The sequence below is a fragment of the Epinephelus lanceolatus genome, chromosome 10 (assembly GCF_041903045.1).
Source record: "Epinephelus lanceolatus isolate andai-2023 chromosome 10, ASM4190304v1, whole genome shotgun sequence".
NCBI lineage: Eukaryota > Metazoa > Chordata > Actinopteri > Perciformes > Serranidae > Epinephelus > Epinephelus lanceolatus.
The window spans coordinates 32,025,331-32,043,177 of record NC_135743.1 but is presented as its reverse complement, the minus strand read 5'-3'; the positions used below and the strand labels follow the sequence as shown (position 1 = coordinate 32,043,177).

At 42.3% G+C, this 17,847-nt stretch overlaps 1 protein-coding gene across 1 annotated transcript in view; it reads right to left on the bottom strand.

The window, feature by feature from the left end:
- The window catches only part of znf407 (zinc finger protein 407), a 166,612-nt gene that overhangs the window by 53,577 nt on the left and 95,188 nt on the right, over positions 1 to 17,847 (bottom strand). Inside the window, exons 6-8 of the mRNA XM_033640767.2 lie at positions 14,070 to 14,236; positions 3,378 to 3,461; positions 356 to 476 (exon numbers count right to left, since the gene is read on the bottom strand). Coding sequence (XP_033496658.2) covers positions 356 to 476; positions 3,378 to 3,461; positions 14,070 to 14,236 — 372 coding nt within the window. The remainder of the gene's footprint in view (positions 1 to 355; positions 477 to 3,377; positions 3,462 to 14,069; positions 14,237 to 17,847) is intronic.

Genomic DNA, 17,847 nt, shown 5'->3' with positions numbered 1-17,847 from the left:
AGATCTGGCTGGGCCTGTTGATGATGGCAGAGTGATGAGATGGAGCCGTGCTGTGGAGATTAGACCTGTCTGCCCTCCACCTCTCCCACCCACCCTGCACACACACACGTGCACACACACACACACACACACACACACACACACACACACACACACACACACAAGCCTCGAGCATTTACGCCACCCTCCACCTCTCCAAACTACCCTACAATGCCACCTGCTATCTCACCATCACACTCACTCACTTATATACCCGGTGCAGGCCCTCCAACCTCCCACCTATCAACCCTGATCATCAGTGCCATGGTGGCGGCCATCAGCGCCACCAACCATGGGCGGGTCAATGAGCCGGTACCTGTAGTCGCACCAGGGGCAGCGGTACGGTTTCTCCCCAGTGTGGACCCGTTTGTGCCGCGATAGGTGGGACTGCGTGGTGGAGGCGAAGTTGCAGAGCTTACATTTGAAGGGTCTCTCTCCTGTGGGGTGGGGGAGGTTTAAAAGAGAAGACACAGAAAATGGTGGTGAGACCAAGATGATATAAATGTCACGCACAGACAAACACACATAGACACATAAATATACACACCCAGGTAGAAGGACTGCACTGGAATGGTTCAGCTGATATGTGACACCATTTTGCTGGATTCAACAGTCCAAATTTAGAATTTGAAGTTGTTAATAATGCTATGTGGGATTATTTGGAGACCAATCAATGACAAAAACAAAGTTAGTAAAAGTATATTTTGCTGACAGTAGTGTTAATTTAATCATCGAAAACTGTGACTAAATATGTTCATTGACAACCTTTTTTTTTTCCTGACTAAGACAAGATGATGACGAGATGGCACTGACATCATTAAACACCAACTGGGACTATATCAACATGCAGTATTGGTGACAAGTTAAGAAGTGTTGAGAAGGGCTGCCCACTTCCTTTCGGTGCCCATGTTAACAATTGGGCTGTTCAGACAGCAACAGTTTGTGCGTCTGGTCTTATTTCTCCAGCAGCACACAATGATCACAGAAAGGACTTACTTACTTAAAGTTAAAGTTAACAATGAAAACAACAGGACTTGGGTCTGTACAGCTCTCATTGTTTCATAACAGTTTTAAAGAGTATGTGGCCTCAGGCCAGGTGTTGAATCCTGTTGGTTCAAAATAAAAAGGCAAATCAGATCATGTTCCATGTCTGGATGTATTCCTTAAATGGATACTATCAGACCACTAGAAGAGACACTTACTTCAAAGCTGCATTCTTAATCATTTAACTTGTGTTTTTCATCAAATAATGAGATGAAAAAATGTGTGAAATAAATTTGACTAAAATGACAATATTACTGGTTTGGCTTGACTGAAATGTAAATATGATCTGATGACTAAAAAAGACTAAAGTGTCAACAGATTTCATTGACTAAAACTAACAATAATTATTATTTGACTATAATAAGACTAAAATGCCCAGACTTTAGGCAAGTAAAACATCGTCCTTAACAAGGACATTTGACACAGGACTTAAACTATTTAAAAAAGCTGACAAAATTAACACTATTCAACAGAACCATGAACAGTTCTCAAGCTACTGAATAACAACATTTTCTGAAGTACATTTATGTGTTCTTGCTTACTCTGAGCACTGCAGGTGCAAAAAAATGTTAAAATGTACTAAAATAAAGTACTAAATATTCTGTATGTGAAATGTTGTATGGGACTTGTCTTTTAAGTGTCAGTAATTGCTGAGGCACCTAAAGGGTTTGTGTCCACTGAAGAATTGAAATCAGCTGAAGTGCAATTGACGTTATTTGTCCGTTTGCACGTAGTTTAACAGCTGAAGAGTTGAAAGCAGTTGGACTGCAATTTACGGAGTAAGATATGAAGGCAGTTGAACTGTAAGCAGAAATAAGAAGAAATTTAAAGTGAGGTTGAAGCACCAGATGCAGTATGGTTGAAGTATCAGTTGTCACGTAAGAAGTGACACCAGTCTAAGTGTCAGCCAAAGTTTTTAAATCGTTAGTTAAAGTCAGTAAAGATTCGTTGAAGTGTCAAAGTGTTGTTAAATGTTGTGCTTTCACCTCAGACAGTTTATCGGTCTGTTAGCAGGATGTTTAAAACTTGTGAATGCATCTCTATGAAATATCATGAGTAAGATTTTGATTGAAATCCAGATGGGAGACTTATACTGTATCATTAGATGACTGATGATTACCAATTTCGACACATGAACATTGATCTTACAGAGAGAGAATTGATTCTAAATTGTAGAGGTATGCTCACAGGGTTAAGGTATCAATTTAACTTAAAATCATAGCAGTAGGACTGATTTCAGTGGGTGTAACAGCAGGTTGGGACATTGTCGACTGGCAGAGTTTTGTGCTCTCTGGGAGCGATGTATTTTTAGTTATTTCTTAGTCCAAATGGCAGACAAGAGTAGTGAGGAAGTGTTTGACTCAACACCTTCGAGGATGTCAGTGTTTAAAACCTGCAATAAAACCTCACCCTGCTTTAAGAAGCTGCTAACCTACACAACACTTACCAAGTTTAATAACATGGCATTCAAGTGACTCTTGTAGTGACATTTCAGTGCTGATAAGAATAACATTAGCCACCAACTCCTTGTAAATTTTGGGCATGAAAGTGGAAATATTTGAAGAAACCAAATTATGACACAATGTTGTATTAAGAAAACTTGAACCACAGAAATATTGACATCAACAGTGGCCTTTAAAAATCTGTATCTGTCAAACTCTGACAAGAAAACACTGTCAGACAGGGCAGTCCCTTCATGTGCAGCTGCATGACAACAGATTTGAATATGCAGCTAAATCAGTGGAATTGACACATGTCAACACAGGAGAGGAGGACAGAAATTGGAGGTTTCGGGGGGAAATGGCAGAGAAAGTGAGGAGCAAACAAGATGAATTATGAAAACCTAAATGAATATTTATAACAGGATTCTTGATCCTTGGGCGCCTGCCAAACAACGGTTAAGAACAGTATTTGTTTCACTATCCCAATTTCCAAAAAAGCACTCGTTATTGACAGCCTATCTGAAAAATGCAATTTCCCTAAGCGACAGAATGACATGGTGAAATGATAACTGAAATTAAAAATCTCAGATTCAGTCAGCCATACTGGTACACATGCCTATCACTGACAGCAGAATGTCACACTGATGTGCCTCTGTGTGTGTGTGTGTGTGTGTGTGTGTGTGTGTGTGTGTGTGTGTGAGTGAGAGAGAGAGAGAGCAAACAGTTGCTAAAACTATGTGAAAAAAATATTGAGGCTGTTTGGATCTTGAAGTGTCAATCACTGTCCTAGATTATGAAGGTCTGCACATACAACAGTTACTGTTTGGACATGAGTTCGGGGTGTGTACTTACCTGTGTGTTGGCGTCTATGTTTGGTGAGGGCGTGTCTTGTGCCCCCAGCAAAACCACACAGGTCACACAGATAAGACTTCTCTCCTATAAAGACACAATGAGAGAGGAAGAAAAGGAAGGTTAAATCATTACAGTCGTCTAAGGATGGAGAAAAAAATCATAGGAGAAAAAAACTGCCGAAAAATTACATTAAAAATAACAGAATAAAGGGAGATGTAGCAAGACCCTGGGAGGGAAAGATTTTGTTTTGTCTCATTTATATTATGTTATTAAATATTTATTTATGCACTCATTCAATTCCAAATCTCCTTCAAGAGATCAAGATATAATTCTTTAAAGTATAATTCCAGGTTACTAGAACTCTAATCTTTTAAGTAAGAAAATCATCAAAGAATCATACAGGTTTTGAAAGAACCCCAAGGTAAACCACATTTACTTGCAAGAGACAAGTGGAAACTGTAAACTTATCCAAAATGTCCATTGTAAACACATTCATCACAGTTTGACCATGGACTATATAAAAACAATGGACGTAGCCAACATGACGACCCCCATTGGTTTGTACACTCCAAATCTGAAGCCTCTATAGTTTGCCATTTTGGCCGTCATCATCTTGGAATTTTGGAACCAGAGGTGATTTGACTGAGAGCCTGAGGACACTAGTCGCAGACACCCTGTCACTCAAAGTGGCCCTGCCCATAATTATGTGCAACTTTGAGCCTTAATAAAATGTAAATGGGTGAATTATATAAAAATTCACCCTCACGCACTTGTCCTGGGGAACTGCCCATTGGTCCGACAGCCCATTGGTTCGACATCCCATTGTTCCGACCATATTAAACTCATTGTTCCGAAGTCCATTCCGAAATCATCATGATGCCCTGTGGTTAAGGTCTGGTTAGGTTTAGGCACAAAAATCACTTGGTTAGGGTTAGGAAAAGATCATGGTGTGGGTTAAAATGAAAAACAAAGTGGCAAACACATAAGCCGTGAGCCTGCTTCGCCTCTAGCCTTTCCCAGCTGACCCAGAGCCAGTCGCGGCGCACCATCAAGGCAGAAATACGCCCGCTTGGAGCCGTTCAGCACCGCGGACCGTCGGACTAATGGGATGTCGGACCAATGGGCTGCCGGACCAATGACATGGACCCCTTTTCCTGAAAGGAGAAATTATCTATAGAGACCAAAACCATTTCTCGTACCAGTCTGTAAACATGCCTCTTTCTGCTGTTAAGTTGGGAATTTTAACATGAGGATCAATAGGGATTGACTGGCTTTTGGAGCCAGCCTCAAGTGGCCATTTGAGGAACTGCGCTTTTTGGCACTTTGGCGTTGACTTCATTTTTCAGACCCGGAGGTTTTCCACTTGACCAGGATCACTGTTTGCCTTACATAAGTGACATAGTTGTGTGCACATAAAATAAATAGATAAATAAATAGATACATTTTTAAAAAATTGGTTGCACTCTTGATTTTTTTTTTTATCTTTTATTATTTTAAGTTTTCTCCACATAATCTTGTTGAACTGTTGTCTTATTTACAACCTGTCTGGTCATCTGATCACTTGTGTAACTTGCCCCATGGGACTCTGCTTAAGTGATAGTGCCCAAAAACTGCCCCGCCCCCAGATCTCAAAACTTACTTTGGTGAGTACAATGTTTTGAAAACTGATAGAAATGACTGACACATGTATAAAATAAGACCCATGTTGCAATAAACTAAACTAATCCCACCTTTCTGCCACATACAGGAGGATAATGACAGGAAACATAAACAGGATATTTCCAGATGCTGAAACTATAAAAAGACACCAAACCTTTAATATTTAGGGACATTGATTCTGATTGAGCTTAACAAACTAAATTAAATTAAAAGACAAAATGTTTATGTTTTTTAATGTGCATGGAGTCTGTTACATGTGGGTATGTGTTGGTGTGCATTTGGATCAAGCTTATTATGACACTGAAATACAAGTAATGCCATCAACAATAAAATAAACTGCTACTACTGCTGGTTTCATTTCACATGCAAAGCTCCCCGATTCATGACATTTGTCTTATTTCAGTTGTTTGTCCTCTGTCTGCCTCGACTAAATATGGCTCGGTATAATTAATCTGTCACCAATAGTTTTTAATTTCAAAGTTGCGTCGACATTAAACAAAAACAAATACAATTAAACAGTAAAATTACAAGCTCAAATATCAATGGGTGGTAACAAGTGAAGGTTATTGGAGTGGATTTATGAAATCCTTGAATCCTTTGCGTGGGAAAGTCTGGTGGAGGAGGGAATGAGCGCCTTCACTCAGAACTGCTGCTGAGGTGCCACTGAGCAAGGAAGTGAGAGCTCTCACAAAGACAAAGAAGAGGAAAATATTGTATTAATGGATTGGGAGAAATGTGTGAAGGAGGAGAGAGGCAGAAAGCGAGAAAAGAAAAGACAGACTGAACAGATGAGCAGCGGGTCTAGTTGGCTAACAGATGAGCCGAGCAGAAGTCACAGATCACTAGTGTATATCCATCAGAGCTCTCACAGCTAACTAATTCCTCCAATCAGATGGATCCGTGTAAATATGTCAAATGGGGGACGGGAAATTGCCAGTGTGGTTTATTGACTGTGATAAAATCTGAAAAGCACCGCTGAACATAATTACATACTTGTCAGAGCCATAAAAATTAGCTTTATTATCAATGGGATGGTTTTGTACAACTTCATTTGGGGGCGATGCCTTCCAGATGGGGAGCGTGGAGAGCTTTTTTACACTCCTCCTCTCTTCCCTGCATCTGGCTCTGTCATTAACAGCATGATGGTCTCTCTCTCTCTCTCTCCCTCTCTCATTCTCTCTGCGGCTGCATGCAGGCAGTCACACACTCCTGCACACACACACAGCAACGTTTGTGATAAGACTCAGTCAGGGAAACACGTGCACGTGCGCATATAAACACATTTATAGAATGGACACAGATGTGCATGCAAATGCGTGCACACACATACCGAGATGCAGTTATTCCCATGTACAGACACACATCAAACTGCATGTGGTGTGCTTGTTACACATTTCCACACGCCAGCACATACATGGAAACACGGTAGGTAGCACACATTCAAACATACAGACACACGTGTACATTTATGTGCTGCAGAGATCCCCACCACTTAAATATTCATCTAAATGCTGATGTTGAACTCCAGCTCTCGCCACACACTGGTAACACATTTGGGTGACTCTTCCAGCTGGGCCTCAGCGGTGCTCTGCTCCTCTTCTGCACAGATAGCAGCTTTCACTGGGTCCGCAGAGACAAAGCAGCCTCAAGTTTCCTCTATTACACCCATTTAAAGCCACTCGACTGTGAGAAGAGTTTTAATGCAGTGCCACTTAGAGGGGAGAAAAACAGCCTTAAAAAGGTGCATTCGTTAGCCAATTCATACAGGTTCACTTTTCAATCCCGGTGTGAATGGCCGTTAAAGGAACAATGTTTTCATATAAATAAATGTCCATTCTGCTACTTTCCATGGTCGCATGAAATCACCCTTGACATTTGCGGTTCTGAAAACCTGACGTGTGATGTTCCTGGAGTAAAATATCACTGAATGTGGAAATCATCTACAGAGAGTATTTTGTGTTTATTGAATAGAAAAAAACTTGGTTGAATAAACTTCATCAGCAGAAAAGGAAGGACAAAGACACACCGGTGACTGACGAGTGATCTCTGAAAAGCAGCACTGCAGCAGTGAGCACTAAGCACAGACGATGAGGAGAAAATAGAAGAAAATCATTGATCTCTCAAACACCCCAAAACTTGGTTTAAAATCTTAAAGGGACAGTTCACAACAAAATTCATATTTTTTTTCTCTTACCTGTGGTATTTATCAATCTAGACTGTTTTGGTGTGAGTTCCCCAGCGCTTGGTCACCTGAACTAGCTAAAGTTACAGCGCTGCCAAGGAGGATGCCATTATTTTTACATCTCACACTGTAACGAGAACAAGCTTCTCGTCCATGAGTAGGTGCACACTTCCTTTTGTACAGTGATACTGTTGATGGGTGTAGCTCAGTAGAAAGAAAATGGTTCCTACGTAAAACTGCTCACAACAAGGTCTGTGGATTATCTTGAGTATCCAGGTAATGATTTCTGTTTTTCAAAGAGAGTTTTTCAAATGTATTTTTGTTTCGCCGCCTTGAGCACCACAAACAAGTGCCATCTAGTTCCGATATATTCAAGAGAGGCCGGACATCTCCATAACCAATATCTTCAACGCTCGGCAACTCACACCTAAACAATCAAGACTGTGAAAAAGCACAACAGGTGAGGGAACAAATATGTATTTTTGATTTTGGGAAGGACTGTCCCCTTTAAGTATTTCATTTAATATTCATGACTAAAACAAGCAAGAATCAAAGTTAAAGTTAGAAAAAAACACCCTTATGTATTATTTATTAAGTTTAATAGTAAAAAACTGACAATTGTCATTAATTTTGATCTAAATACAGCCAAATCCTGATTGGCACACATCAGCTTTTCATGGCTGAGCCCTGCCCACTACGAACCAGAGAAAAGAGCACAGACAAAAACATAAATACCAGATAATGTCAGGTGCCAAGAGTCCAAAACTGTTTGCCCAAACTTTGGGAGATAATTTTGCGCTCATGCAGGACCGTTGCTCAAGTAGAGAAAAGGTTTCAGGACCTTTTCATGCACAAACAAACAAAAAGTCTTCTTTATTCCTGTGTCTCTAAACTTTAGAATAGTTACTAAGGATCTGGTCAGACCTTTTCTCCCTATCAGAAAAACAGCACCAGCCCCTCCTCCTCTCCTCTCCTCCCCTCCTCTCCTCTCCTCCCTCCTTTCCATCTCTCATTACGCCCAACGCTACAAGACCCCACCACAGAAAAATCCATAGCCATCGATCCCTGCTACCAGCCGCGGTCGCCACAATTATTCTTGAGGAGGAAACGTTGGCGATAAATTACATGTGTGCTTTTCATCTGCTGCTCTGTGGCGGTGAGCCCTCTGAGGACCTGGGTGGGGACAGTGAGGTGGGGTAGTAGAAGAGTGACGCGCTGCTGTCAACACTGGAGGACGTGGCCGGCCAAAGCAGCATGGAATCCCCCCACCCAGCCACAACACAACCTTGCCTTGACTTCATTCATTCCCAATTCAACTTAACCCCTACCTTTTATCAGTACACGCACGACACGTTAAACTTTAGCCTTGTCCGACACTGACCCTAAAACCAAACTCATGAGCCTCTGAAATTAAACAACAGCCGTGCAAACAAGCACAAATCAAGCTATAAAGCATATACGACCCAATGTACCCAGTCAAGTCTAGTGCCAGGCACAAAAATGCCCTAAAAACTACATTTCCTGCTAATGTGTCTGCATTGAGAGCCCTTAAACTTTTTGGCTTTTTGAATATTGGCTCATTGCTTCTTCTCTTTTGTTCCCGTGATACACCTCAACCCCCCGAACCCTTGCTGGAATTAAATATGCCTTATTGCGAGACAATAAAAGAACTTTGAAGTCAAAATATACAACCTCTCTTTGCATGTGTGTGTGAATATATATATATATATATATGTGTATGTGTGAGTGTGTGTGCGTGTGTGTGTGTTTTAAATAACCCCAGAGGCGTCTGCATGCAGCTATAATTGCCTCCCTCATTAGTTATGTTTTAGCAGGAGCGGATGGGAGGGCAATTAATTTTACCGCTTAATTTTTGACACGGAATCCGCTGCTGTATTGATGTGCTCGCCATTTTGGGTCTCATTTTTCAGGGAAATTAATTGACAAAGTGCGAAGATTTATCAGCATATCGCCAGATTAAGCGACAAACTGATGCAATGAGGAAATCAATTGTGGCCCTGTCGCTGTATTCAACCCTCCTCTACCCCCCCCCCCCCCCCCCCCCCTTCCACACTCCCCACAACGCCCAAGAGCCTGGGAAAAGCTGGGTGGGTCAGATGCAGTGCACTTATTTATTTATTTGAGTCGCTCATTCATCAGCCGTTACAAATGACCCTGGCGGCTGACGACCACTGAATCCCCCCCCACCACCACCCACCCCCTCCCTCAGACACGACTGGTGTGTGAGGAGGGAGTGATTAACATAAAAAACACACAAATCAGAGAGGAACAATGAATCCAGTTAGAGGCAGGAGAGGGAGAGCGGAGGTGTTAACTTTTTTTTCTGTTTTTGGGGAGGGGGGCTCTGCATGTCACAAGCAGCAACTCTACCCACCAATGATTCGTTAGGGACTCTTCAATCTTGTTTGTTTGTTGGGTTACAGTCTAGTTATGGGTACAAATGCTAAATATGTCTCGTTGAGTTTGCCTTAATCAAGTGTTTATTGCTGAACCAACCATTTCCTAAGTCCTGCCTCTCTTAGTTACTGTTGCTTTCCCATTCTCACATGGCACATACCCAGTTTACAAAGATAATGGTGGCAGATTTACCACATACATTTTTTGGTCATTTTAAAACAATGGGTTTCAAAAGTCACTTGAAAACAATACGTTGACCTCAGAGAGAGAGAGCTTCTCATTTCTAGCCTGTGGCCGTCAAATGGCTGGCTTAAATGACAACTTTCGTTGGCACATTTCAACAGCTCAGTGAAAATGCCTTATCCAGCTGACTTTAATGTTTCAAGCAGACTTGTTTCAAAGTTTAACGTGTGATATTTCCACATTAAAATGTCTGTACATGACTGGACCTATGTTATAAATTTTGTGGCACTGTGTAATTGCATTATCCCCAATGTTTTCAACAATGTTCAAATCCAGACTAATCTGTAATTTTATCCAAGGTAACTGCACATTTCATTCGGTCGCCTATCAATGGCATCATATTGCTTTTACTTCCTCCAGTTGCTCTAACTTCCAGGGAAACAAAGGAAACACAAGATGATCCGTCAGAGCGTGAGGAGGGAAATCGGGCAGCTATTGTTCTGCTAGCTAACTTTACCTGTGGCTACTTCATTAGAATGAATTGACATAACGTAAATAAACCTGACTCAGCATATCATAAATAAAACTTAAAATACATTTCCTCATCCGTGAACAACTTCTGGCTGAGTCATGTCAGACAGATTTTCATCTGCAATGGTGGTTGTTGAACAATTAAAACAACAACTCCCAAGATCCCACGCAACTTACTGACATCTGCAAAGTAAATCATTTGTCAATGTTTTGATTGAGAAACCCGTAACGGTAAAAATTACACACTGTGCATATAAAACAGGAACCCTTTAAAAGCAAAACTAAACCTGTACGTCCCGGGCATAAAAAGTTCTCATCATCATCAGCTGACAATCCATGTAGTGGAGTAATGAAGAAGCAGCATTGTTCTTGTCATCAGTATAACTAGTTAGTCCTAGTGTTAGAAGAAATGCATGGTCATACCTTTACATTAGGGCTACCTACAATAGCTTACATATTCGAACAAGCAAGACATGTTTGATTTATGCTGTATTGTTTTCATTTTTAAATAGTTCTTTTAATATTATTTCCGGCACGTCCCACTGGTAGGAGGCCCCGAGGCAGACCCAGAACGTGCTGGAGGGATTATATATCTCGTCTGTCCTGGAAACGCCTTGGGGTCCCCCAGGAGGAGCTGGAAAGCACTGCTGGGGAGAGGGACGTCTGGGGTGCTTTGCTTGGCCTGCTGCCCCCTACAACCTGGCCCGGATAAGCGGATGAAAATGAATGGATGGATGGATAGACATCTTACTTTTAACACAACAAGAGAAAAGGCTTTTGGGATGAAGACTAACCAGTGTGTTTTGTGAACGTAAGTTAACCTGCTTGACCCGGGTTGCTGGAGTGTAAGCTTTCCCCAAATCTTACAAAGAACAGGTCAGAGCTGCTAACAATAGCCTTAACTTTGATACAGTCACATCCAGGACCAGCTTCCAGACAGTGGGGAAATAAAACACAGAGGATATTGTCAAGGTTTTATTTAACTACACAAAACAATTTGGTATTAAATGCTCCAGGACGTGGAGTCAAGCTAGTTTGGGTTACTGCTGCAAATAGTATGCTACTTGGCCAAACATGCTAACGTTTGCAGACTATGACATTGTTGTGTTTTTGGTGTGGAAAATCCCTTCACACTTTTTATATACGGTGTATCACTACAGTCCCATTCACAGCGCCTCGACATGTGACGAATTCCAAAGCTTGACAGACGCCGTGCGTACTTAGGGTTGACATTAGCCTTTTGTGGGTGACAATTAACTTGCACGTACGTCTTTTGCATTGTTCATAATGTGTATCTTGTATCTACATCATTTTTTAATGTGTTAACATATTTCTACGTTGTCTCAGTGCTCAACTTCCGCTCAATCTGTCTCAAGTTTCTTTGTTAATCATAACAGTTACATAGAAGCAGTCATTGGCAATAAGATCTTGGATCTCAGGGTACCTCCAACATGGTATTTCAGCATGAGATCACGACACTGACTGCTGTTCCACAGGATTAGAAATGTTGTTTTAAGGGATTATAAGGCAATTATACCCACTTGACAAAGACCAACTCCTTCAAAACTTGCCAGTATGAAGTTCTTGGTAGAGGGATACTTCTTTGAGTTTTTCTTCACCAAGTGACTTTGAATTTTACAGTTCCGAAATAATGAGCTAGATGTGTGTATCATTACACTCAGCTCCAGTACAAACTCCCCAGTTAGTCATCATCCTGTGAGCGTCTGTATAACCCACACACACTCACACACACATACTGTAACTCACATCCCCTCCATTACCGACTGCTCTGTTCCCAGGAAAGATTAGCTCGACTTTAAAATCTCCTACTTATTTTATTAGTATTGCATCTTAGTGCCGTGAAGGAGCCGATTTATAACCTTTAAACAGATCACACACATGCAGATAATTTTTCAGTGTGTCAGGTTGGCTGCTGGAATGTGATTGCAATGATTGTATAGCTGTAGCTAACCGTCCGACCCAGCAGCAATTATAACTGGCAAAGGAGTGTCGGGGGTCACAGCAGAGCAAATTGTGTTAGCTTTTTTTGGGTGTTGCTAATCAAGTCAGGTCCTGTCGCTCACTAAAATGAGGTTGTTTCAGGTTCAATCTCAATTCTCCTATTTTCATATGTTCATACTCGCTCACCCTTGATCTTCCGAGCTCTCTTATTTCATCACTTTCCTGTTTCCATCTCAATCACTTCACTCACTCTCTTCAAGTCTGTGTTTCTTCCTGCTAAATTCACACAAAGACACACACACACACCAACGCACACCACCCTACGCCTCTCCAGGTGACAGCTAGGTGACAGTATGACGCCAGCCGCTTGATGGGGAATGATGAGGGCTGGAAACAAATGAAAATAAAACGTCTAATTATGTCAGAGGCGCCTTGACGTTACATCACTGTTAAAACACATTTAAAATAACATCCAGCAAGTCTTACACTCACACACACACACATACACGCACACACAGCAGGCACCCGTGACGGATGGAGGGCTCTCCTGCAAGCGCTCAGTCAGGCTGTCAGACCACTGGCTGCTGCTGCTTCTGTCATTGACTTAAAAGGGCATCAAGGAGCCGTGTGTGGGACATTACTGAGGCCGAGGGGAAACTGCTGGGCTGCAGCATAAAGACACTTTCAGAGAGGCTGACTTGGGCTCCTATCGAGGGGCTATTATTCAAGACAGTATCCTCCCACCGCCCACCGCACCATCTGTCTATCCAAAGCTTTTAGTAAGTAAAAAAGCACGACTCAGTACAGTCCCACAGTGTACTGTACTGTATGTACGGAAATGAAAGGGAAGGATGGAATCTAAAAGAAAAGGCACTGCACGCATAAAAAATAAAGTATCCACTTTTCTAATACTAAATGTCGTATTTTTTGTCATCACATTACCCTCAAATCAATTGTATTGTATTTTGCATCACAGAGGAACAGACACTGGACCGCTTCAATGTGGGAAAACACACTCTTGAGGATCAGATGGATTTGATGAACACACACTTGCTGACCAGCTGGGTTTTGGGAAAGACACACTTAGTGACCAGATGGATTTGGGGAAATACACATGACAACCAGTTGGATTTGGGGGAACACACACTACCTTAATTCCCTCATCTAGCAACCCTCCAAGTCTGGAGGATGGCAGAAAACAAAAACAAACATGAAATCCAAACATCTTTTTCCTTTGTCTCTTTGGCTATCAATTGCGTCTATTCAGATAGAATTGGCTGATATAACATCGTATAATTGTGGCGGTCCCGCCGGGATCAGGAGGTAAGGGTTTAACCATCCGACAAGAGTGTCTGCGAGACCGCCAAGAACTAGTTCTCGACTTTCTCTGGATGTTGAAAATCAGTACAGATGGACAAGTCATGGCTATTATCGGCCAAAAACGTGTGTATGTTTTTTTTTCCCAAACAAAGCTGTGAAGATTCATAATTAATGTGAGATTTTCACAGTTAACACATAAACTTCATTTTGTTAGATCGTCTACAGCTATAGAAGAGTAAAAAAAAGTACATTCTGTCTGATCCAATTATGTTTCCTGATAAAAAAAAAAACCTTTTGTCTCAAACTCATAAAAACACAATTTGCCTGTAAAAAGCCAATCTCATGAATTTTGCAGTTTAGAGTGCCAGTCAATGAGTTTAGGGAGGCGTACTGCAGTGATGCTTCATGGTGGAGGTTACCAGCTCTCATTGTCTCACCTGTGTGTGTCCTGTAGTGGTCCTTCATGGCTGACAGGTTAAGGAAGGCATAGTGGCAGGACGGCCAGGCACACTTATATGGTTTCTCCCCACTGTGCAGTTTCATGTGGTTGTTCAGGGCCCATTTTTCACTGAAGGAGCGGTCGCACAAGTCGCATTCAAACTTCCTGTAGAAGAGAAGAGGCAGACGGGAACGAGAAGGAGGTGGAGGAGGAGGGAGAAAAAACGAAGAGTTATTTACTGATCCCAAAGCTGACGTAAAATGCTAGACAATCTACCCTGTGAGAGAGGAAATGGGGGCTGCTGGGTACTCGCGCTCACACCCACAGAGCACAGGGCCGTATGACTGCGTGCTGTACATCTACGCCCACACTCACACACTCACACATACACACAACACACACAAAATGCAGTTTGCTGCTGGTGTGTCATGTCTGTATAAGCAGGCATTGATTTTTCTGTCCTGGCCTGCCACCTCCACCATTTATTCTCTGCTTTGCACCAGGGCCCAGAGGACTAGAGAAATTCTGTTACAGTCCACACACACACACACTCATACACACCCCGCAGGGCCAGTGGGGAGAATAGAGTTCACCTGTCCAGCGTCCCTGACCACTTAGCCAGGGCTAAATGAACAGTTAGCAACATTTTACCTCCCGCCTCTCTCTTAAGGCTCCTGTATCAGAGCCTCCCTCCATCTTAACCTTTCTACAAACATGTCCATCCGATCTCTGCTCCTGAAATTGGATAGTTAGTATCAATCCAACAAATGCAAAAGCCTGATTTATCTTGTGTGGTGTGTCATCCTCATATATGCTGCCAAAAGCCCTGGTCAGTAGCGTTAAAGATATACATTATAAAGCTTAGAATGCTGTTATCAGCAACTAAACCGGTGCGTTTCATGTATATTAGTTGACTTTGTCATTGGAGGTGGAGGGGATGGTGGAGGGTTTGACATATAGGCGAGGTGGCTACTAAGCTGCAGACCACTTCAGACCACTGTCTGAGACCAACAAACAACACTAGTTGCTCATAAATGAGACATTTCCAGCAGCATTTGTACCCCTAATTGTGGCCATTTTTGGCAGCACACCAAGTTGTCTTCAGCTGTGTTTGTGCCCCTAAACTTATGCGTTTTTTAGCTGTGCTGTTGCCCCCAAACGTGGGGGATTTTTAGTGATGCACCAAGGTGTTTCCGGCAGCATTTGTGCCCCCAAACGTGGGTGCCTTTTAGTGACACACCAAGGCCTTTCCAGCAGCATTTGTAGCTCCAAATGTGGGTGTTCTTAGCGACTCACCGAGGCATCAAAGTGTTTCCAGTGGCCTTTGTTCCCCAAAACGGGTGTTTTTTAGCAGTACACCGAGGTGTTTCCATCATTGTTTGTGCCTCCAAAAGTGAGGGCTTTTTTTAGCGACACATCAAGGCCTTTCCATTGGTGTTTGGGCCCCCAGATGTGGGTGTTTTGTCAGCAACACATAGAGGTGTTTTCAGCCAAGTTTGTGCCCCTAAATGTTGGTGTTATTTTGTGACACATTGAAGCATTTCCAGCAGTGTTGGTGTCCCAAAACTGGTGTTTTTTCGTGACACATTGCACCATTACAGTGCTGTTTGTGCCCCCAAAATGGATGAACATGATCTTTCCCTAACCACAACCAAGTGTTTTTTTTTGTACCTAGACATAACCAAACATTAACTGCAGCATTGTTGAAACTTTTGAAAGTTTTGCCAACAGCCGTTTGTGAGGGTGATAACAGTATCCTGAACAGAGTGATAACATTCAAAATAGGTGCTTCTGAGATCACAAATGTGACTATTCTATATGTATAGTGTTCTTTCTTTACTCTGAACATCCTTCTGCTCTTCATACAGACACCTACCACCCAACAATAGCTGTGTTTTTTAGGGGGGGTTTTCACATTGTGTAGGATGTTTGCACCTATATTCATCTGCTGTGTTATTAGGCTTCAAGAAACACACAGAAGTAAAAACAATAGAAAAAGCCTGTGCTTGAATTAATCTTTTACCCCCGCGCTATAATTTAGGCACAGGATGACTAATGTGCGAGTCATAAACAAATGAAGTCGGGTTTTGGGGAGCATTCGTCTTGCAGCGAGGGCCATGTTATTTTAGGGAGGGCGGCTGTCTTTAAGTCCTGATTGTGTCGCTTAATCCCCGTGGTATCTGTTTCATAGCGAGCAGCATGACACTCACCTGAACAAATAATGACTCCAAGCAGCATGTAGCATGTGTCTGAATCAATAATTCAAACTCATACATCTTCCTTACTGGAAGAAGGGGGGGGGGGAAAGGAGTATGAGAGGGAGGGAGGGAAAAGAGAGAAAGGAGGGAATTAAAGATGGGAAGCTGGGGAGAGGAAGAGATAGAAAGGAAAATGTGTCCTGGCTTCCATATCAATCTATATGTTCTGTATAGATGAATCTAAATGTGATATGGATGTCATCCGACGCTAGTTGAGGGGACATTTTAAGCTCACTTACCAGGAAGGATGGAGCGGCTTTAAAATGGCGCCTTTATCACCTGGCTCTAAGCTCAAATGCATATTTAAACAGTCCTGTTTTCCTCTCATTTTAATCAACTGACTTGGCAGAGACTTTATTTGACCAACAGATGTATGTCTGCATCTGCATTTCCTTCCCGTTTCCTTCCTCCCTGCGGTATTTATAGAACAGCCCCGTCGCCCGTGCCACCGTGGGAGAGGTAAATAAGATGAGTGAAGAGATGCTATCTTTTATTGTAAGCATTATGCACAACACTCCTGCTTTATGAGCTAAACGGGCCGTTGTTTATCACGGGGCGTAATCGCAAAGTCGGGCAGGCAGGCAGGCAGGCAGGCAGGCAGGCCTTGACGTGGGCACGCGGCATGCTGGGATGGAGGGAAGAATGAGAGAGAAAAATAAGGCAGGAGGAGAGGAGAGAAGATGGAGGAGTCAGGGCTGGCAGAGTTGACTATCAGTGGGGGTTTTGTAAGGATGAGAGGAGGGTTTGCGTCTGTTTTTATGGGATCAGATGGAGCGCTTTGATCTTGTCCCCGCATGTCAGATCCCGTCACGATCCACCGTCTCGCCCATACATATGCATACTGCCTCTAAACAGCCAGGCACCATGCAAAACACACCAAAGGTAGGAGGCAGAGGGAAGACAGATAGAGAGGAAGAGAGAGAGAGAGAGAGAGAGAGAGAGAGAGAGAGAGAGAGAGAGAGAGAGAGAGAGAGAGAGAGAGAGGGTGAATTTGTGTATGCATGTGTATAATAGAGTGAGAAAGGGAAAGAGAGACAGAAGTAAGAGAGAAAGAGAGGTCTGCCAATTTAAAATATCTGTAGACATTTTATAATGCTTCCGAGAACTGAATTTAAAACCAACAAAACAACCACAATTAATGCAGAAATGCTGCCAAAGCAACCTGTTTCAGATTCAACATAGCCTGAGAAAGTTCTGAAACTCTTATTTGTTAGGATTTTTGGGATGGAAAGTGTATGCCTATGGCCTCTAATTGTACATAGTAAAGTAAACGATATAAGAAATTGCCTGTTTTGCTTTCAAACCTACATATCGTCGCTGTCTGATGAAAAACACATATCTCCACTTTTGCCGATTTTGACTTTCTGCAGTGCATGGAGTATCCATAATATTCCCTAGCAACTGTTAGCGTTGGGTATCCAAATGACCAATGGAAAACGTTTTATTACATCATCTATTCAACACGTATCTCCATTGGCTGTCAGAAGTGTCCATCAAAGCGCATAGAAAGTCAAAATC